Raw genomic sequence first — 22732 nt, 5'->3', positions numbered from 1 at the left:
TTCAGAAACCAGTCTGTGTCTCATAGGAGGGCTGTGGGCAGTTCAGAAACCAGTCTGTGTCTCATAGGAGGGCTGTGGGCAGTTCAGAAACCAGTCTGTGTCTCATAGGAGGGCTGTGGGCAGTTCAGAAACCAGTCTGTCTCATAGGAGGGCTGTGGGCAGTTCAGAAACCAGTCTGTGTCTCATAGGAGGGCTGTGGGCAGTTCAGAAACCAGTCTGTGTCTCATAGGAGGGCTGTGGGCAACCAACGTGACAACCATCGTTCTCACGATAATAACAAACGTTTTTTTTTCTTCTTTAAAAAAAAAATCTTGTTATTTATATTTATTATATTATATTATATTATATATATATATATATATATATATATATATATATATATATATATATATATATATATATATATATATATATATATATATATATATTATATTTAATATTTAAAATAATGTTTGTAACGACGATGCCACTGGTGGATGGGTTTCTGAACTGCCCACAGCCCTCCTATGAGACACAGACTGGTTTCTGAACTGCCCACAGCCCTCCTATGAGACACAGACTGGTTTCTGAACTGCCCACAGCCCTCCTATGAGACACAGACTGGTTTCTGAACTGCCCACAGCCCTCCTATGAGACAGACTGGTTTCTGAACTGCCCACAGCCCTCCTATGAGACACAGACTGGTTTCTGAACTGCCCACAGCCCTCATATGAGACACAGACTGGTTTCTGAACTGCCCACAGCCCTCATATGAGACACAGGCTGGAGTTAGGTGGTTTCTCCCAGACAACAGAGATATGTAGCAAGGTAAAAATAATGACAACATGTTGGAGTTATGAGGTTTCTTCTAGACAGCTAACCTTGGTGACACCAAAACACAGCCGATCTACAAGCCCACAGCGCGTTGTGAGCTTGAACATCGGCTCGCAGCTATGTGTATGGATCAAGCGTCAGAAACCACTCACGCACGCACACACGCATACACGCACGCACATGCGCACACGCACACACACACACACACACACACACACACAGTCTCTATTGTGTCTCCCTCTTGCTGTGGAGGGGGCGGGGCAGGGGGAGGGGTTTTGGCTCCAGTCCGCTCCTCGGTTCCCGAGCCGCCGCCTTCGCTAACGGCGATGCAAACGGCGTTGTTGTCGCCGCTCCCCGCTAGCGCCGCCGTACTTCCTGCGCTAGCGCTAACACTAGCATTAGCGTTAGCGCTAGCGTTAGCCAAGTCGCTGCTGCCTCCGCCACTCTGCAGGGACTAGAAGTAATAGTAATACTTCATTAGTTTTAGTAGTAGTAAGGTTAAGGTTATTAGTACACTGTATTAGTCCTAGTATTAGTAGTAGTACACTTTAGTAGTAGTATTAGTACACTTTATTTAGGAGTACTATTAGTATTAATAGTAGTAAACTTTAGTTTGGTCCATTTAAAAGAGAACATATAATATACACAAACATACATGTAAACCAACCCGATCTCTATTGAACCGAATATAAGACTCTTATATGTATTACACCAGTGGTTTATATACATATAAGACTCTTATATGTATTACACCAGTGGTTTATATACATATAAGACTCTTATATGTATTACACCAGTGGTTTTCAACACTTCATATCAAGGCCCATTATTTATTCTGCATCTGAGCCACAGACCACCATTTGATGAAAATTTAGCCTCTCTGAGCGTCTGAGAGGCTAAATGTCATCAAATGGTGGTCCGTGGCTCAGATGGGTCTGAGAGCCTAAATGTCATCACACGGTGGTCCGTGGCTCAGATGGGTCTGAGAGGCTAAATGTCATCACATGGTGGTCCGTGGCTCAGATGGGTCTGAGAGGCTAAATGTCATCACACGGTGGTCCGTGGCTCAGATGGGTCTGAGAGGCTAAATGTCATCACACGGTGGTCCGTGGCTCAGATGGGTCTGAGAGGCTAAATGTCATCAAATGGTGGTCCGTGGCTCAGATGGGTCTGAGAGGCTAAATGTCATCACACGGTGGTCCGTGGCTCAGATGGGTCTGAGAGGCTAAATGTCATCAAATGGTGGTCCGTGGCTCAGATGGGTCTGAGAGGCTAAATGTCATCACATGGTGGTCCGTGGCTCAGATGGGTCTGAGAGGCTAAATGTCATCAGATGGTGGTCCGTGGCTCAGATGGGTCTGAGAGCCTAAATGTCATCACACGGTGGTCTGTGGCTCAGATGCTGAATAAATAAATAATGGACCTTGATGTAAACAGGGCTGAAAACCACTGGTCTAAGCAAAATACTGACCAAGGCCGCAGCATCTTCACCAGGACGGGTGGACCTACCTTGCGCAGGTCTTTGAGCGCAGGCCGCAGCATCTGCACCAGCGCTAGCAGCGCCGCCTGCGTTCCCTCCAGCGCCTGCGCCTGGCGCTCCTGCGCATACGCCTGCGCCTCCTAGTGGTGAGGAGGAGGACGTTCAAGTGGGTCAAACAAACGTTTTAAAGGACCACTTCACCACTTTTCAACCATTCTTCATAAAATTGGTCCTCACTAATAATCATGATAAAATAACACAATTGTTTTCCTACTGAGTCTGTGTCTCTTAGGAGGGCTGTGGGCAGTTCAGAAACCAGTCTGTGTCTCATAGGAGGGCTGTGGGCAATTCAGAAACCAGTCTGTGTCTCATAGGAGGGCTGTGGGCAGTTCAGAAACCAGTCTGTGTCTCATAGGAATGTGGGCAGTTCAGAAACCCGTCCACCAGTGACATCATCTATGGGGAATCCAAGCTAATAGAAACTGCAGGCTTTCTAGTCCTGAAAAGTTGCAATGTGAAAATGGAAGCCATCGCTCAAGATAATACAAATCTAAACGGGTGGGCGGGTTTCTGAACTGACCACAGCCCTCCTATGAGACACAGACTGGTTTCTGAACTGCCCACAGCCCTCCTATGAGACAGACTGGTTTCTGAACTGCCGACAGCCCTCCTATGAGACACAGACTGGTTTCTGAACTGCCCACAGCCCTCCTATGAGACACAGACTGGTTTCTGAACTGCCTACAGCCCTCCTATGAGACACAGACTGGTTTCTGAACTGCCCACAGCCCTCCTATGAGACAGACTGGTTTCTGAACTGCCCACAGCCCTCCTATGAGACACAGATTGGTTTCTGAACTGCCCACAGCCCTCCTATGAGTCACAGACTGGCTTCTGAACTGCCCACAGCCCTCCTATGAGACACAGACTGGTTTCTGAACTGCCCACAGCCCTCCTAGGAGACACAGACTGGCTTCTGAACTGCCCACAGCCCTCCTATGAGACACAGACTGGTTTCTGAACTGCCCACAGCCCTCCTATGAGACAGACTGGTTTCTGAACTGCCCACAGCCCTCCTATGAGACACAGATTGGTTTCTGAACTGCCCACAGCCCTCCTATGAGACACAGACTGGCTTCTGAACTGCCCACAGCCCTCCTATGAGACACAGACTGGTTTCTGAACTGCCCACAGCCCTCCTAGGAGACACAGACTGGCTTCTGAACTGCCCAAAGACCTCCTATGAGACACAGACTGGTTTCAGAACTGCCCACAGCCCTCCTATGAGAAACAGACTGGTTTCTGAACTGCCCACAGCCCTCCTATGAGACACAGACTGGTTTCTGAACTGCCCACAGCCCTCCTATGAGACACAGACTGGTTTCTGAACTGCCCATAGCCCTCCTATGAGACACAGACTGGTTTCTGAACTGCCCACAGCCCTCCTATGAGACACAGACTGGTTTCAAAACTGCCCACAGCCCTCCTATGAGACACAGACTGGTTTCTGAACTGCCCACAGCCCTCCTATGAGACACAGACTGGTTTCTGAACTGCCCACAGCCCTCCTATGAGACACAGACTGGTTTCTGAACTGCCCACAGCCCTCCTATGAGACACAGACTGGTTTCTGAACTGCCCACAGCCCTCCTATGAGACACAGACTGGTTTCTGAACGGCCCACAGCCCTCCTATGAGACACAGACTGGTTTCTGAACTGCCCACAGCCCTCCTATGAGACACAGACTGGTTTCTGAACTGCCCACAGCCCTCATATGAGACACAGACTGGTTTCTGAACTGCCCACAGCCCAGACACAGACTGGTTTCTGAACGGCCCACAGCCCTCCTATGAGACACAGACTGGTTTCTGAACTGCCCACAGCCCTCATATGAGACACAGACTGGTTTCTGAACTGCCCACAGCCCAGACACAGACTGGTTTCTGAACGGCCCACAGCCCTCCTATGAGACACAGACTGGTTTCTGAACTGCCCCCTCCTATGAGACACAGACTGGTTTCTGAACTGCCCACAGCCCTCCTATGAGACACAGACTGGTTTCTGAACTGCCCCCTCCTATGAGACACAGATTGGTTTCTGAACTGCCCACAGCCCTCCTATGAGACACAGACTGGCTTCTGAACTGCCCACAGCCCTCCTATGAGACACAGACTGGTTTCTGAACTGCCCACAGCCCTCCTAGGAGACACAGACTGGCTTCTGAACTGCCCACAGCCCTCCTATGAGACACAGACTGGTTTCTGAACTGCCCACAGCCCTCCTATGAGACAGACTGGTTTCTGAACTGCCCACAGCCCTCCTATGAGACACAGATTGGTTTCTGAACTGCCCACAGCCCTCCTATGAGACACAGACTGGCTTCTGAACTGCCCACAGCCCTCCTATGAGACACAGACTGGTTTCTGAACTGCCCACAGCCCTCCTAGGAGACACAGACTGGCTTCTGAACTGCCCAAAGACCTCCTATGAGACACAGACTGGTTTCAGAACTGCCCACAGCCCTCCTATGAGAAACAGACTGGTTTCTGAACTGCCCACAGCCCTCCTATGAGACACAGACTGGTTTCTGAACTGCCCACAGCCCTCCTATGAGACACAGACTGGTTTCTGAACTGCCCATAGCCCTCCTATGAGACACAGACTGGTTTCTGAACTGCCCACAGCCCTCCTATGAGACACAGACTGGTTTCTAAACTGCCCACAGCCCTCCTATGAGACACAGACTGGTTTCTGAACTGCCCACAGCCCTCCTATGAGACACAGACTGGTTTCTGAACTGCCCACAGCCCTCCTATGAGACACAGACTGGTTTCTGAACTGCCCCACAGCCCTCCTATGAGACACAGACTGGTTTCTGAACTGCCCACAGCCCTCCTATGAGACACAGACTGGTTTCTGAACGGCCCACAGCCCTCCTATGAGACACAGACTGGTTTCTGAACTGCCCACAGCCCTCCTATGAGACACAGACTGGTTTCTGAACTGCCCACAGCCCTCATATGAGACACAGACTGGTTTCTGAACTGCCCACAGCCCAGACACAGACTGGTTTCTGAACGGCCCACAGCCCTCCTATGAGACACAGACTGGTTTCTGAACTGCCCACAGCCCTCATATGAGACACAGACTGGTTTCTGAACTGCCCACAGCCCAGACACAGACTGGTTTCTGAACGGCCCACAGCCCTCCTATGAGACACAGACTGGTTTCTGAACTGCCCCCTCCTATGAGACACAGACTGGTTTCTGAACTGCCCACAGCCCTCCTATGAGACACAGACTGGTTTCTGAACTGCCCCCTCCTATGAGACACAGACTGGTTTCTGAACTGCCCACAGCCCTCCTATGAGACACAGACTGGTTTCTGAACTGCCCACAGCCCTCCTATGAGACACAGATTGGTTTCTGAACTGCCCACAGCCCTCCTATGAGACACAGACTGGTTTCTGAACTGCCCACAGCCCTCCTATGAGACACAGACTGGTTTCTGAACTGCCCACAGCCCTCCTATGAGACACAGACTGGTTTCTGAACTGCCCACAGCCCTCCTATGAGACACAGACTGGTTTCTGAACTGCCCACAGCCCTCCTAGACTCTGATCTGACCTGCGAGCGCCTCATGTTCTGCACCAGGACGGGTGGACCTACCTGCGAGCGCCGCATGGCCTGCAGCATCTCGTTCTGGCCCTCCAGGTGCACGGCGATCTGACGCACGTGCACGTTGGTGACGCGCTGCTCCTGCAGGAGGCGCGCCGAGTTGAGGGCGATGCGACTCTTCAGCTCCTGGTGGAGGGAGGAGGTATTACGCTTTGTTATTGTTTATTATATTATATTTATGGGGGATGATACGTTTTATTATCTGTACATTTCAAAAATATCTCAAAGTGATTCAAACAGATCTCAAAGTGATTCAAACAGATCTCACAGTGATTCAAACAGATCTGGGCCGTGGGACCATCACAGCGTGTCTCTGGGCCGTGGGACCATCACAGTGTGTCTCTGGGCCGTGGGACCATCACAGCATGGACTCTGGGCCGTGGGACCATCACAGTGTGTCTCTGGGCCGTGGGACCATCACAGTGTGTCTCTGGGCCGTGGGACCATCACAGTGTGTCTCTGGGCCGTGGGACCATCACAGCATGGACTCTGGGCCGTGGGACCATCACAGTGTGTCTCTGGGCCGTGGGACCACCACAGTGTGTCTCTGGGCCGTGGGACCATCACAGCATGGACTCTGGGCCGTGGGACCATCACAGCATGGACTCTGGGCCGTGGGACCATCACAGCATTTCTCTGGGCCGTGGGACCATCACAGCATGGACTCTGGGCCGTGGGACCATCACAGCGTGTCTCTGGGCCGTGGGACCATCACAGCGTGTCTCTGGGCCGTGGGACCATCACAGCGTGTCTCTGGGCCGTGGGACCATCACAGCATGGACTCTGGGCCGTGGGACCATCACAGCGTGTCTCTGGGCCGTGGGACCATCACAGCGTGTCTCTGGGCCGTGGGACCATCACAGCGTGTCTCTGGGCCGTGGGACCATCACAGCGTGTCTCTGGGCCATGGGACCATCACAGCGTGTCTCTGGGCCGTGGGACCATCACAGCGTGTCTCTGGGCCGTGGGACCATCACAGCATGGACTCTGGGCCGTGGGACCATCACAGCGTGTCTCTGGGCCGTGGGATAAACCTTGTTTTGACCACAAATGCCATCTGGGACGAGGATGTGGAGATAAAGGCGATGGAAGGAAACAGATAGAGATGGCGCGCTCCAATGCTGTTGACAACATTAGCTAGCAACCCAATGCTAACGCTCGATCATGAGCGCTAGTAAAGACCAATGAACGTACATCTACGGCAACGGAAAAAACGTGTTCAAATAATGACGTAATAGCAGTGACATCATAACTGGGTAATGTCATAACAGCAGTGACATCATACCTGGGTAATGACATAATCAGTGACATCATACCTGGGTAATGACGTAGCAGCAGTGACATCATACCGGGGTAATGACGTAACAGCAGTGACATCATACATGGGTAATGACATCATCAGTGACATCATACCTGGGTAATGACATAACAGCAGTGACATACCTGGGTAATGACATCATCAGTGACATCATACCTGGGGCTTGGCCTGGCTCTGGTTGGGCAGCGGGGGGGGCGAGCTGGCCGAAGCCCCGCCCCCCAACATGTCCACGGTGGGTGTTGCCTCCACGACGGGGTCTCCTCCCACTGTGGTGGTGCAGTACTCCACCACGCCCGGAACCTCCTCCAGGTACGCCTCTGTGTCTGAAACAACAATATCATCTATATAAACAGTCAGGGAGATGGGGGAGGAGTCAGGGAGATGGGGTGGAGTCAGGGAGATGGGGGAGGGGTCGGGAGGATGGGGGAGGATTCAGGGAGATGGGGGAAGGGTCAGGGAGGATGGGGGAGGAGTCAGGGAGATGGGGAGGAGTCAGGGAGATGGGGAGGAGTCAGATATATGGGGGAGGAGTCAGGGGGATGGGGAGGAGTCAGGGAGATGGGGAGGAGTCAGATAGATGTGGAGGAATCAGTGAGATGGGGGAGGAGTCAGGGAGATGGGGAGGAGTCAGGGAGATGGGGAGGAGTCAGGGAGATGGGGGAGGAGTCAGGGGGATGGGGAGGAGTCAGGGAGATGGGGAGGAGTCAGAGAGATGTGGAGGAATCAGGGAGATGGGGAGGAGTCAGAGAGATGGGGAGGAGGCAGGGAGATGGGGGAGGAGTCAGGGAGATGGGGGCGGAGTCAGCACGATGGGGAGGAGTCAGGGAGATGGGGGAGGGAGGATGGGGAGGAGTCAGGGAGAAGGGGAGGAGTCAGGGAGATGGGGGAGCAGTCAGGGAGATGGGGAGGGGTCAGGGAGATGGGGGAGGGGTCGGGATGATGGGGGAGGAGTCAGGGAGATGGGGAGGAGTCAGGGAGATGGGGAGGAGTCAGGGAGATGGGGGAGCGGTCAGGGAGATGGGGGAGGGGTCAGGGAAATGGGGGAGGGGTCGGGAGGATGGGGGAGGAGTCAGGGAGATGGGGAAGGGGTCAGGGAGATGGGGGAGGAGTCAGGGATATGGGGGAGGGGTTAGGGAGATTGGGGAGGAGTCAGATAGATGGGGGAGGGGTCAGGGACATGGGGAGGCATCGGGGAGATGGGGAGGAGTCAGGGAGAAGGGGGGGAGTCAGGGAGATGGGGGAGCAGTCAGGGAGATGGGGGAGGGGTCAGGGAGATGGGGGAGGGGTCAGGAGGATGGGGGAGGAGTCAGGGAGATGGGGAGGAGTCAGGGAGATGGGGGAGGAGTCAGGGAGATGGGGGAGGAGTCAGGGAGATGGGGGAGGGGTTAGGGAGATGGGGGAGGAGTCAGAGAGATGGGGGTGGGGTCAGGGACATGGGGAGGCATCAGGGAGATGGGGAGGAGTCAGGGAGATGGGGGAGGGGTCAGCGAGATGGGGAGGAGTCAGGGAGATGGGGAGGAGTCAGGGAGATAGGGGGAGGAGTCAGGGAGATGGGGGGAGGAGTCAGGGAGATGGGGGAGGGGTCAGTGATATGGGGGAGGGGTCAGGGAGATGGGGGAGGGGTTACATTTTAACAAATAGGCCTACTGCACACTTTTTGTAAAAAGTTCTTCCTCCTTAAATAATAATAATAATAATAAATCATAGCGCTGCATCTTTAAAGAATCATTGGTGTGGTTTGGACTCTGCTTACCGTTGAGTTGTTTGGCTTCATCACACACTGAGACCTGTCCTGTTGGCAGAGCTGAGGAACACATTAGACACAATAAATACACTGAGACCTGTCCTGTTGGCAGAGCTGAGGAACACATTAGACACAATAAATACACTGAGACCTGTCCTGTTGGCAGAGCTGAGGAACACATTAGACACAATAAATACACTGAGACCTGTCCTGTTGGCAGAGCTGAGGAATACATTAGACACAATAAATACACTGAGACCTGTCCTGTTGGCAGAGCTGAGGAACACATTAGACACAATAAATACACTGAGACCTGTCCTGTTGGCAGAGCTGAGGAACACATTAGACACAATAAATACACTGAGACCTGTCCTGTTGGCAGAGCTGAGGAACACATTAGACACAATAAATACACTGAGACCTGTCCTGTTGGCAGAGCTGAGGAAACACATTCTAGCCAAATTAAGATCTGCGCTAAAATTGTTGGTAGGCCAGTTGAGGTTGTGTTATGTTCCTTTAAAGAAGCCCAGACCAAGAGCATGCTTAGACTGGTGAAGAGTATCTCTTCTGACTCCATACATGTTTTAAATGATGAATATCAACTGTTGCCCTCCTTGAGGCGCTTTAGAGTCCCTACATTTAAGAAAAAACAGACTAAATAACTCGTTTGTACATCAATCTGTGGGTTGTGTTGGCGTACCCTGGGTGAGAGGTGGTTGTGTTGGCGTGGTGGTTGTGTTGGCGTGGTGGTTGTGGTTGTATTGGCGTACCCTGGGTGAGGTTAGGGTTAGGGTTGTATTGGCGTACCCTGGGTGAGGTTAGGGTTAGGGTTGTGTTGGCGTACCCTGGGTGAGGTTAGGGTTAGGGTTGTGTTGGCATACCCTGGGTGAGGTTAGGGTTAGGGTTGTGTTGGCATACCCTGGGTGAGGTTAGGGTTAGGGTTGTGTTGGCGTACCCTGGGTGAGGTTAGGGTTAGGGTTGTGTTGGCGTACCCTGGGTGAGGTTAGGGTTAGGGTTGTGTTGGCGTACCCTGGGTGAGGTTAGGGTTAGGGTTGTGTTGGCGTACCCTGGGTGAGGTTAGGGTTAGGGTTGTGTTGGCGTACCCTGGGTGAGGTTAGGGTTAGGGTTGTGTTGGCGTACCCTGGGTGAGGTTAGGGTTAGGGTTGTGTTGGCGTACCCTGGGTGAGGTTAGGGTTAGGGTTGTGTTGGCGTACCCTGGGTGAGGTTAGGGTTAGGGTTGTGTTGGCGTACCCTGGGTGAGGTTAGGGTTAGGGTTGTGTTGGCGTACCCTGGGTGAGGTTAGGGTTAGGGTTGTGTTGGCGTACCCTGGGTGAGGTTAGGGTTAGGGTTGTGTTGGCGTACCCTGGGTGAGGTTAGGGTTAGGGTTGTGTTGGCGTACCCTGGGTGAGGTTAGGGTTAGGGTTGTGTTGGCGTACCCTGGGTGAGGTTACGGTTAGGGTTGTGTTGGCGTACCCTGGGTGAGGTTAGGGTTAGGGTTGTGTTGGCGTACCCTGGGTGAGGTTAGGGTTAGGGTTGTGTTGGCGTACCCTGGGTGAGGTTAGGGTTAGGGTTGTGTTGGCGTACCCTGGGTGAGGTTAGGGTTAGGGTTGTGTTGGCGTACCCTGGGTGAGGTTAGGGTTAGGGTTGTGTTGGCGTACCCTGGGTGAGGTTAGGGTTAGGGTTGTGTTGGCGTACCCTGGGTGAGGTTAGGGTTAGGGTTGTGTTGGCGTACCCTGGGTGAGGTTAGGGTTAGGGTTGTGTTGGCGTACCCTGGGTGAGGTTAGGGTTAGGGTTGTGTTGGCGTACCCTGGGTGAGCGTGACGGTGGCGACGGGCAGCCCGTGGTGCATGGCGTCGTGGTCGTGGTCGTGGTCGTGGATGGCGTCGGCGGGCAGGCTGATGATGGTCGCCTCCCCCAGCAGGTTGCAAATTCGCTGCTGCATGGCCGTCAGGATGACGGGCACGGCGGGCGGCGCGTTGGCCCCGCCCCCTCCCTCCATGGCGGCGCGCGCCTGCGCCACCTTGCGGCGAACCTCCGTCTTCATGTCCGACCACTTCTTCTTCACCTCGGCCAGCTCGCGAGGACACGTGGTGACCGCGTTGACCTGTAGGGACGGGGGCCTATGATTGGTTAATGAGTTGACCTGCAGTGAGGGGCCAATGGGGGCGCATACTTGGATTGGTCTTAATTAAATTAAGCTTTTATTTAACAATTATTAAACGGTGCCTGAAACAGGCATTACCTCTCAATAAAATATAATCCAAAGCCTCTGTCAATTGTAAATGAACGGTAACATGAATGAACTCTTAAATCAATCAATCAAGCCTGACACATGGCGTTCCGTTCCCTCTAGCCTCTATTCTATCATGGAACTAAAAACAAAAAAAAAACGAAATAATCGTAGGCCTAAAAGTAACAGTTCGGCTACCATTCAAAACAGCAGACGCTGTTCAAGTGGCGCACGCATGGCTCGCGGACCAAAAGGGGTCGCTTTTTGAAGAATTAAAAACAATAGTATCATCAGTGCAATATTATAGATATAATATATCAGTGCAGAAAATATTAACAGAGCCATTACTTCTCTTCTCTTAACATAAATAAATATTAACAGAGCCATTACTTCTCTTCTCTTAACATAAATAAATATTAACAGAGCCATTACTTCTCTTCTCTTAACATAAATAAATATTAACAGAGCCATTACTTCTCTTCTCTTAACATAAATAAATATTAACAGAGCCATTACTTCTCTTCTCTTAACATAAATAAATATTAACAGAGCCATTATTTCTCTTCTCTTAACATAAATAAACGAAAACAATGTCCAGGCCTGTGCTGTGCCATGACGACTCTACTCACTGCTGTTTTAATCCGTCTTCTATTGTGTGCCTAAAAGACATTCTAACCCTAACCCTAAAAGACCAACGTGTCTACATTCTAACCCTAACCCTAAAAGACCAACATGTCTACATTATAACCCTAAAAGACCAACATGTCTACATTCTAACCCTAACCCTAAAAGACCAACATGTCTACATTATAACCCTAAAAGACCAACATGTCTACATTATAACCCTAACCCTAAAAGACCAACGTGTCTACATTATAACCCTAAAAGACCAACATGTCTACATTATAACCCTAACCCTAAAAGACCAACATGTCTACATTATAACCCTAACCCTAAAAGACCAACATGTCTACATTATAACCCTAACCCTAAAAGACCAACATGTCTACATTATAACCCTAAAAGACCAACATGTCTACATTATAACCCTAAAAGACCAACATGTCTACATTATAACCCTAAAAGACCAACATGTCTACATTATAACCCTAAAAGACCAACATGTCTACATTATAACCCTAACCCTAAAAGACCAACGTGTCTACATTATAACCCTAACCCTAAAAGACCAACATGTCTACATTATAACCCTAACCCTAAAAGACCAACGTGTCTACATTATAACCCTAACCCTAAAAGACCAACATGTCTACATTATAACCCTAACCCTAAAAGACCAACATGTCTACATTATAACCCTAACCCTAAAAGACCAACATGTCTACATTATAACCCTAACCCTAAAAGACCAACGTGTCTACATTATAACCCTAACCCTAAAAGACCAACATGTCTACATTATAACCCTAACCCTAAAAGACCAACGTGTCTACATTATAACCCTAACCCTAAAAGACCAACATGTCTACATTATAACCCTAACCCTAAAAGACCAACGTGTCTACATTATAACCCTAACCCTAAAAGACCAACATGTCTACATTATAACCCTAACCCTAAAAGACCAACATGTCTACATTATAACCCTAACCCTAAAAGACCAACATGTCTACATTATAACCCTAACCCTAAAAGACCAACGTGTCTACATTATAACCCTAACCCTAAAAGACCAACGTGTCTACATTATAACCCTAACCCTAAAAGACCAACGTGTCTACATTATAACCCTAAAAGACCAACGTGTCTACATTATAACCCTAACCCTAAAAGACCAACATGTCTACATTATAACCCTAACCCTAAAAGACCAACGTGTCTACATTATTTGGCAACAGGGAACCTCTATTTTTGTTGACAATAAATCCCGCTTTGGAGAAGATGCTCCGATGGGGTTGAAGTTGCAGGGAAGGAGAGAAACCTCTTCGCTACAGGTGCCAACTCTTTCCATCACAACAGTGGTCCGGAACGCGCTTTGGATTTGTATCTTAAAAAGCAGTCCACTTTTCCTCGGTCATCTTTGCATACCGTATATAAATAACAGCCCTTACTCAAATAGCTGTCCACTATAGCCCACTTAGTCAGCCTCATTCATATTATTATATATACAGCGTGTTGAGTTTAGAGATCCCCTAATTTCTGCGCGCCTCTCACCGTGGCCTCACCAGCTCACAACAGGCAACACCAGTTCTTACCAGTTACACTCTCTCAATTAGGGATTTTCCCAGCGGTTAATTTGTGTACAACCTTTATTCAAATACGGTATTTTAAAATGCAACCACACTTTTGATTTATTTTTCCTGGGACTGCAGCTGCACTTGTTCAGTTGACTTCCTTGTTGTTAACACGAGGGGGGAAAGAGGACGCATTGCGAGGCGCAAGCATGGCTGGCGGACCAAAATGGTCCGCTTAAAAAAAAGAATAGAATAGTCGATTTGTTATTTCAAGATCGATTCCCGTGCTTATCGAACGAATGTCGATTAATCGTTTTTTTTGGGGTCAGCCCTAGGGTGTGTGTGTGTGTGTGTGTGTGTGTGTGTGTGTGTGTGTGTGTGTGTGTGTGTGACCTTGCGCAGGATGTCCAGCCAGGCGCCGTTCTTTGCCAGGTGGGTGACCCCGGCGTTGAAATGGTTAACCAGAGCGTGCTTGTGTCTCTCTATCTCCTCCACGATGATCTCCACCTGGAGGTGAAAGAGTTAAATGTTGTTAAACTGGATTAAATGAATGTTGTTAAACTGGATTAAATGAATGTTGTTAAACTGGATTAAATGAATGTTGTTAAACTGGATTAAATGAATGTTGTTAAACTGGATTAAATGAATGTTGTTAAACTGGATTAAATGAATGTTGTTAAACTGGATTAAATGAATGTTGTTAAACTGGATTAAATGAATGTTGTTAAACTGGATTAAATGAATGTTGGTAAACTGGATTAAATGAATGTTGTTAAACTGGATTAAATGAATGTTGTTAAACTGGATTAAATGAATGTTGTTAAACTGGATTAAATGAATGTTGTTAAACTGGATTAAATGAATGTTGTTAAACTGGATTAAATTAATGTTGTTAAACTGGATTAAATGAATGTTGTTAAACTGGATTAAATTAATGTTGTTAAACTGGATTCAATGAATGTTGTTAAACTGGATTAAATGAATGTTTTTAAACTGGATTAAATTAATGTTGTTAAACTGGATTAAATTAATGTTGTTGAACTGGATTAAATTAATGTTGTTCAACTGGATTAAATTAATGTTGTTAAACTGGATTAAATTAATGTTGTTAAACTGGATTAAATTAATGTTGTTAAACTGGATTACATTTAAATTGTTAAACTGGATTAAATTTATGTTGTTAAACTGATTTAATGTTTAAATTTAATGTAATCACAAAAAACACTATTACATCATCATCCCCATACACATATATATTGTGCCTAGGTCTCGTGACATCACTATGACATCATCAGGTATATTAAGCCATATATGGTCACACCGTCACACATAAGGATGAACATATGGAATGTCAGAACCTGTTTCCATTCCATATGTTGATCCTTCCACATCCATCCTTCCTCTTCGATGTCTCCCTTTTGACTGATACCTCCATTTAAACTCTAGACGGGCCTGTTGACTGATACCTGTCCATTTAAACTCTAGACGGGCCTGTTGACTGATACCTGTCCATTTAAACTCTAGACAGGCCTGTTGACTGATACCTGTCCATTTAAACTCTAGACGGGCCTGTTGACTGATACCTGTCCATTTAAACTCTAGACGGGCCTGTTGACTGATACCTGTCCATTTAAACTCTAGACGGGCCTGTTGACTGATACCTGTCCATTTAAAGGAGCATTCAGTGATTTGGGTGATTTGGGAAAACCGCCCCGGCCCACCAGACCCCCGGCCCACCAGACCCCCGGCCCACCGCGGTAACCAGATGTGCACATGCACGCTATACAGTGGGGGGACGCGCAACAGGCCAACAGCACGCACACCAAGGCCCACCCCCGCCTGATCATGATTGACGGAACGCCCCTCTCTATCCTGATTGGATGAAGGCCACCCAGCCAAAAACATAACCTAAGGTTTTTTGACCCCGGGGGGTTAACTGCAGGGACAGGGAGGAACTCCTTATATGGTCAGCACACTCTATAGTAGGGAGGATTATCACAACAAAACAAAAAATAAGTGATATTTGAATTAAGTGAGATCGCTGAATATACCTTTAAACTCTAGACAGGCCTGATCAGCCCAAAGGTATTAGTGCAGCCGCGCCCGGCGAAAACTAGAGTTCTCAACAGGCCGAAAATTAAGGCCCTGCCCTAACTGGGCCCTCATCAAACCCTGTACCATCAAGACACTGCCCCCGCTGCCATCCATAGATCTCCATATATGGAGCTGACATTTTGTGACATTCTGAGATGTTTATCTGACCTCATCAAACCCTGTACACTCAAATCACGCTCCATATATGGCCAGTGCTTCTCGCCCTCAGGCGTCTTACTGGTATTATTAAACTGGCTTAATGTTAATGTTATTAAAGAATGTGTCATTAGGCCTGGAGGTCAGTCCGTTGCTCTCCCCAGGTTGTCTAGAGGTCAGTCCGTTGCTCTCCCCATGTTGTGTCTAGAGGTCAGTCCGTTGCTCTCCCCAGGTTGTCTAGAGGTCAGTCCGTTGCTCTCCTCAGATTGTCTCTAGGTCAGTCCGTTGCTCTCCCCAGGTTGTGTCTAGAGGTCAGTCCGTTGCTCTCCCCAGGTTGTGTCTAGAGGTCAGTCCGTTGCTCTCCCCAGGTTGTGTCTAGAGGTCAGTCCGTTGCTCTCCCCAGGTTGTGTCTAGAGGTCAGTCCGTTGCTCTCCCCAGGTTGTCTCTAGAGGTCAGTCCGTTGCTCTCCCCAGGTTGTGTCTCTAGAGGTCAGTCCGTTGCTCTCCCCAGGTTGTGTCTAGAGGTCAGTCCGTTGCTCTCCCCAGGTTGTGTCTAGAGGTCAGTCCGTTGCTCTCCCCAGGTTGTGTCTAGAGGTCAGTCCGTTGCTCTCCCCAGGTTGTGTCTAGAGGTCAGTCCGTTGCTCTCCCCAGGTTGTGTCTCACAATTATTTCAGAATTGAAATCACAATAATTTGAGTTAATCACAATTATTTTTTTGCATAATCCTCAATTGGATTACAACTATATTATAAATATTGTATTACAATTATATTATAAATATTGTATTACAATTATATTATAAATATTGTATTACAATTATATTATAAATATTGGATTACAATTATATTATAAATATTGTATTACAATTATATTATAAATATTGGATTACAATTATATTATAAATATGTGGCCCCCACCTTCACTTAATGCTGCCCGCAGGTTAATATCAACTGGCGGCCTGGGGGCCACATGTGGCCCCCACCTTCACTTAATGCTGCCCGCAGGTTAATATCAACTGGCGGCCTGGGGGCCACATGTGGCCCCCACCTTCACTTAATGTGGCCCGCAGGTTAATAATGTGGCCCCCACCTTCACTTAATGTGGCCCGCAGGTTAATATCAACTGGCGGCCTGGGGGCCACATGTGGCCCCCACCTTCACTTAATGCTGCCCGCAGGTTAATATCAACTGGCGGCCTGGGGGCCACATGTGGCCCCCACCTTCACTTAATGTGGCCCGCAGGTTAATATCAACTGGCGGCCTGGGGGCCACATGTGGCCCCCACGTGGCTTCACTTAATGTGGCCCGCAGGTTAATATCAACTGGTGGCCTGGGGGCCACATGTGGCCCCCACGTGGCTTCACTTAATGTGGCCCGCAGGTTAATATCAACTGGCGGCCTGGGCCACTTAATGTGGCCCGCAGGTTAATATCGGAATACTGATATATTATTGATTTCAGCTGCATGCATGACCTGCTTTAATTACTTCAGTCTATATTAGTAGCTTAACTAGTACTAGTTTTTTTATGTCCAATGTATTTAAGTTCATAAAGTTAACATAAGAACATAGAAATGTATTTGAAATGAAATAAAAATGTTAATTTTCAGGATTCCAATTCAGAAATACCGGTAGCTAAAAAGAATTCAGGATTCCAATAAAAAATTAACAAAAATAGCAGATAGCTCAAAACACGTCACAGTTTGAGCTTGTAGATCAGCTATTTTTTACTATATGCATTGTGGCCCTCTGGAGTGAGTGACATATAGAGCGTCGCAGTCCCGCCCCCTACCAGGGCCCAGGAAATGATTCTCCGTTCATTTTCCTCATAGACATTTCAGAAAGTATTTATTTAAAGACGTTTACGCCGCGGACAAAGCCAACTCTTGTCGTGACAAATCATGACAACAAACACAATTTTTCGGGCCAAACAAAGAATTAGAAAGTAGAAAAAAAGGGCAGGTTACAACACTTTTTTTGTAATGTAATGAAATTATTTGTTTGGTCCAAAATTTTGTGTGTGTTGTCATGATTTGTCGCGACTCGAGTTGGCTTCGTACGACGCTTAAAAGGTCTTTAAATAAATACTTTTTGAAATGTCTATGGGAAAAATGCATTGTGATTAATTACTGCAACGCTCTATAGTGGCCTTCAGGAGTGAGAGTGACATATCGTGGCCCTCTCCATCATCAAAGTTGCCCACCACTGCCCTATCCAAAAACCAGTTATTAAAATTAAAATTAAGATCTCACACAAGACACAACAGAATAATTTTAATAATGCCACATGCGGTTGAATGCAAGTTGCAAATTGCATTATGCAATCAATACACCTGTGGCCCACTGCCTGTCCACAGGGGAAATGGTTTGCAGTTGAATGCAGTCGGTTGATTGAATTGATGGCAATAGCACAGTAAAGATGATAATAATCTAATATGATGTGTATAGTTCTTTATAGATCTAACCTTTTAATTTTGATTTCAAAGTGCACCAGATTGAAGCATTTTCATCGCAAATTTATATATTTTTTCTGGAGTACAGTAGTCATGTATCATATCTGCCCTAAGGTACAGTAGTCATGTATCATATCTGCCCTAAGGTACAGTAGTCATGTATCATATCTGCCCTAAGGTACAGTAGTCATGTATCATATCTGCCCTAAGGTACAGTAGTTATGTATCATATCTGCCCTACGGTACAGTAGTCATGTATCATATCTGCCCTAAGGTACAGTAGTCATGTATCATATCTGCCCTAAGGTACAGTAGTCATGTATCATATCTGCCCTAAGGTACAGTAGTCATGTATCATATCTGCCCTAAGGTACAGTAGTCATGTATCATATCTGCCCTAAGGTACAGTAGTCATGTATCATATCTGCCCTAAGGTAAAGTAGTCATGTATCATATCTGCCCTAAGGTACAGTAGTCATGTATCATATCTGCCCTAAGGTACAGTAGTCATGTATCATATCTGCCCTAAGGTACAGTAGTCATGTATCATATCTGCCCTACGGTACAGTAGTCATGTATCATATCTGCCCTAAGGTACAGTAGTCATGTATCATATCTGCCCTAAGGTACAGTAGTCATGTATCATATCTGCCCTACGGTACAGTAGTCATGTATCATATCTGCCCTAAGGTACAGTAGTCATGTATCATATCTGCCCTAAGGTACAGTAGTCATGTATCATATCTGCCCTAAGGTACAGTAGTCATGTATCATATCTGCCCTAAGGTACAGTAGTCATGTATCATATCCTTAAAAAGGTAATTAAACAGAGATACACATTTCAACATTCTGAAGTTCAACATAAAACAAACACTCAGATCCTTAATCACAACAAGCCAACTTAACATTACAGTGTTGTTTTTGTCGACTAAAACCGAGACGAAAAATGTCCGGCATCGACTACCCTTTTTCACTGACTAAAACGAAATAAAACCAAAATAAAAACGAATCTATGATGACTAAAACTATGGCTAAATATAGGCCTACTGACAATTTGATCAACAAATAAAAACTAGACTAAAATGTTAGGGAGGGACTAGTGGACAAGAGATCCAGTTTTATGCTAGGTTGCAGGCTGAAATTAGCAGATCTACAAGCGCACGTGTCGACGCGTTGTGAGCTTGTAGATCTGCTATATTCAGCATGCAACCAAATAGTGTAAAATCTGCCAACGATATATCAAGGCACTGTCAATTTGTCAAAACACATTTAAGTCGAGTAAATCAACTGTATATTTAAGTCGACTAAAATCTTATGAAATGTAGTCGACTACAACAGGACTAACACTAGAACATTCTAGGTGACTAAAATGTGACTGATCCAAAATGCCGCAGCTCGCTTGGTCTTCAACCAGCCAAAATTCTCACACGTCTCCCCCTTCTCCGCTCCCTCCATTGGCTCCTGGTCGCTGCCCGCACAGAATACAAAACTCTGATGCTGGCATTCAAAGCAACCAAAGGTATGGCTCCCCCATATCTTACAAGTATGATCGTACCATACAAATCCTCCCGCGCACTCAGATCAGCCAACGCAGGGAAGCTGGAAGTACCCTCACTAAAAACGCAGGGACAACGCTCCACACGTCCCAAACTCTTCTCCCTTCTGGCTCCAAAACTATGGAATGCACTTCCCATTACAATCAGAACTGCAGCCTCACTCCCAATCTTCCACCGTAGTCTGAAAACCCACCTCTTCAGACTCCACCATGGCCCGTAGCACTTGCCCTAGCCTAGCCCTCTTAGATAGCACTTTATGTAGACTTAGGTAGTATTTTTAAACAGACTTATAGCTTGTTACATAGACAGCACTAGAATTGCATTTTTATGTAGTCACATCAGTGAGCTGGATGCAATCCTACCTGGAGGGGAGAGAACAGATGGTGGAGGTGAATGGAACACTGCCCCCCCCCCTCCCAGTGAGCTGTGGCGTTCCACAAGGGAGCATACTAGGACCTTTACTGTTCCTAATATATGTTAACGACATGTCTTCAGCTTGTGACTGCAACTTGTTCCTGTTCGCAGATGACTCGGCACTGCTAGTCTCGGACAGGAACAAACTGCAGGTTGAAAAGGCCCTCAGCTCTGAACTCGGTAGAATCTGCACCTGGCTCGCTGATAACAAACTATCTTTACACCTGGGAAAAACTGAATCCATTCTCTTTGGCTCTAATAGTAATCTCAGCAAGGCAAATGGCTTCTTGGTTAGAGTGGGTGACAATGTTATCACACGTAAAGATGAAATTACCTACCTAGGTTCCATCCTGGAGGCTAATCTTTCCGGTGATAAAATGGCCACCAACGTAATCAAAAAGGTCAACCATAGAACAAGATTCCTTTACAGGGTCTCCTCACTGGTCAACACAAAAACCTTGAAGACCTTAACAGGAGCCCTTGTACAGGGTTTCTTTGACTATGCATGCACCTCCTGGTACCACAGCACCTCAAAGGCCCTTAAAACCAGGCTCCAGACATCCCAAAACAAACTGGTCAGGCTCCTACTTGACCTCGCCCCCCGAACCCACCTCACCCCTGCCCACTTCGACAGGCTGGAATGGCTTAGGGTCGACGACAGAGTACAGCATCTTGCAATGGGTCTGGTCCACAAGATTCGATACACCACCAAGATACCCATGTACCTGTCTAGATACTTCCTTAATGTTAACGAAGTCCACACCCACAACACCAGAGGGAGTGCAACGAACCATGTACAACCCAGATTCGGCACAAACATTATTTTCGCTCCTATGCCACCAAAATGTGGAACGCCCTACCAACTGTCATTAAGACATGCGAATCCTTTGACTCCTTCAAAACCGCTCTCAAAGGGCACCTACGGACGGCTGCAATTCGAAACTGGCCCCTGTAAAATCGGAATCCCTCAAACACGAACGCAAGGACAACACAAGAGACGGTCGCGGCCACACAGCCAACTCAAGGTATGGCCACTGAGCCGACTTGGGGACCCAACGCAAGGACAACACAAGAGACGGTCACGGCCACACAGCCAACTCAAGGTACGGCCACGGAGCCGACTTGGGGACCCAACACAAGAGGCGGTCACGGCCACACAGCCAACTCAAGGTACGGCCACGGAGCCGACTTGGGGACCCAACGCAGCTCCTCCAAGGAAAACAAACAAATTAACAGAGCTGAACGTGAATCCCCCCCACCGCCCACCCCTTTTTTCCCTCACTGTATATGTTTCTTTTCCCTTTTTACCTCCTTTATGATGAATTCCTGTTCTGTCTATATAGAAGTGTCTATTTGTACGTCTATTTGTACGTCTCTAAATGTTTTTGATGATTTGAACATGGTGGACCCTATTGGAAACAAGTGTAATGCTTAATTGGGTCGTCCACTCACAGTTAACAGCCTTTGTATTGAGTTTGTGCTTAAAATGTACTGTAATTCTGCAAACTGTTAATAAATTATTCAATCAATCAATCAATAGCACTTTATAGTTACGTAGCACTTTATTAGTTTACGCGAGTCATGATAACTACTTTTTATATATGTGATGTATGCCATGCTTTTGTTATTTGTTTTTGTTATTGCTTAATGTAAATCGCTCTGGATTAAGAGCGTCTGCTAAATGCCTAAATTGTAATTGTAAAATGTGACTAAAACTAAATAAAGATTATTCAAAAGACTATGACTAAAATCAAATGTTGCTGTCAAACACAACACTGGTACTGTAATGCCTCACATGTCAAGGACCCCCAGATTGACACTAATTAGCCCCGCGGACCCCCATTTGAAAAGATATGCCAGGGACTTGATTGATTGATTGATTGATTGATTGACCCCCAATAAGAGAAGATTTTTCAGTGATTCTCAACCCGTTTAATTTCAAGGACCCCCAGTTTGACATGCATTAGTCTACGGACCCCCATTTAATGGCATTTCTATCTCTGGGACCCCCAATTTATATTGTAAAATCAATGTTAATTTAACTCTGAGAGTGTACAAATGGAACCCATTTGGTTCCATTCGTACACTCTGAGTTACAGACCCATAAGGGTCCATTTGGTTCCAAACTATCATTTAGCTGGGGACCCCCTGGAACTCCCTCATGGACCCCTGGGGGTCCCCGGACCCCACTTTGGGAACCCTACTATCTCCTCACCTCACGCTCAGAGAAGTTCATCTTCCTCTTCTTAGCCAGCGACGCCATTCTTTACTATTATTATTGTTCTCTAATTACGTTTGTAAAGACATTAATTCATCTTTAGATTGAGTTAAGGAGGAGAGGGGGGGGGGTGAGAGATAATTGTGCGTATTGTTACGCCAAAAGCAGAAAGTAGTATTCCCTTTACGTTGGTCGTAATGTGCGCAACAACAACAACGTAATGGCGGTTCCAGAATCGGCTTCTCTTCTTCTTCCTTCCTAACACCCAGGGGACGCCAGGTTGGTTGGTTGTTGTGTCAGAAACAAGCAAGCGTGTCTGCGAAAACACGCCCGAAAGAGTAAAGCAACTCCTCTACAAATGAGCAATTTATTTAAATCTAGAATTAAT

General features: G+C 47.3%; 1 protein-coding gene across 1 annotated transcript; it reads right to left on the bottom strand.

Annotated features, from left to right (window-relative positions):
- Positions 1–673: 673 nt before the first annotated feature.
- Positions 674–22476, bottom strand: naif1 (nuclear apoptosis inducing factor 1). Its single transcript, XM_079524446.1, has 8 exons — positions 22342–22476; positions 13852–13965; positions 10840–11137; positions 9043–9093; positions 7446–7612; positions 5963–6097; positions 2323–2433; positions 674–1267 (listed from the first exon to the last, which is right to left on the bottom strand). The coding sequence occupies exons 1-8, from the start codon at positions 22387–22389 to the stop codon at positions 962–964; spliced, it is 1230 nt and encodes a 409-aa protein (XP_079380572.1). The 5' UTR covers positions 22390–22476; the 3' UTR covers positions 674–961.
- Positions 22477–22732: the final 256 nt, after the last annotated feature.

The sequence above is a fragment of the Electrona antarctica genome (assembly GCF_951216825.1).
Source record: "Electrona antarctica genome assembly, chromosome: 16".
Taxonomy (NCBI): Eukaryota; Metazoa; Chordata; class Actinopteri; order Myctophiformes; family Myctophidae; genus Electrona; species Electrona antarctica.
This window is presented reverse-complemented; position numbering and strand designations above follow the sequence as displayed.

Bases quoted from the DNA above. Each gene is read 5' to 3' on its own strand.
- naif1 (XM_079524446.1), bottom strand. From the start codon at position 22,389: ATGGCGTCGCTGGCTAAGAAGAGGAAGATGAACTTCTCTGAGCGTGAG. The intron at 11,138-13,851 runs GTCACACACACA...CCGTCCCTACAG, and splicing joins GGCTGGACATCCTGCGCAAG to GTCAACGCGGTCACCACGTG. The intron at 6,098-7,445 runs GTATGATGTCAC...TCCCTCCACCAG, and splicing joins AGAGCCAGGCCAAGCCCCAG to GAGCTGAAGAGTCGCATCGC.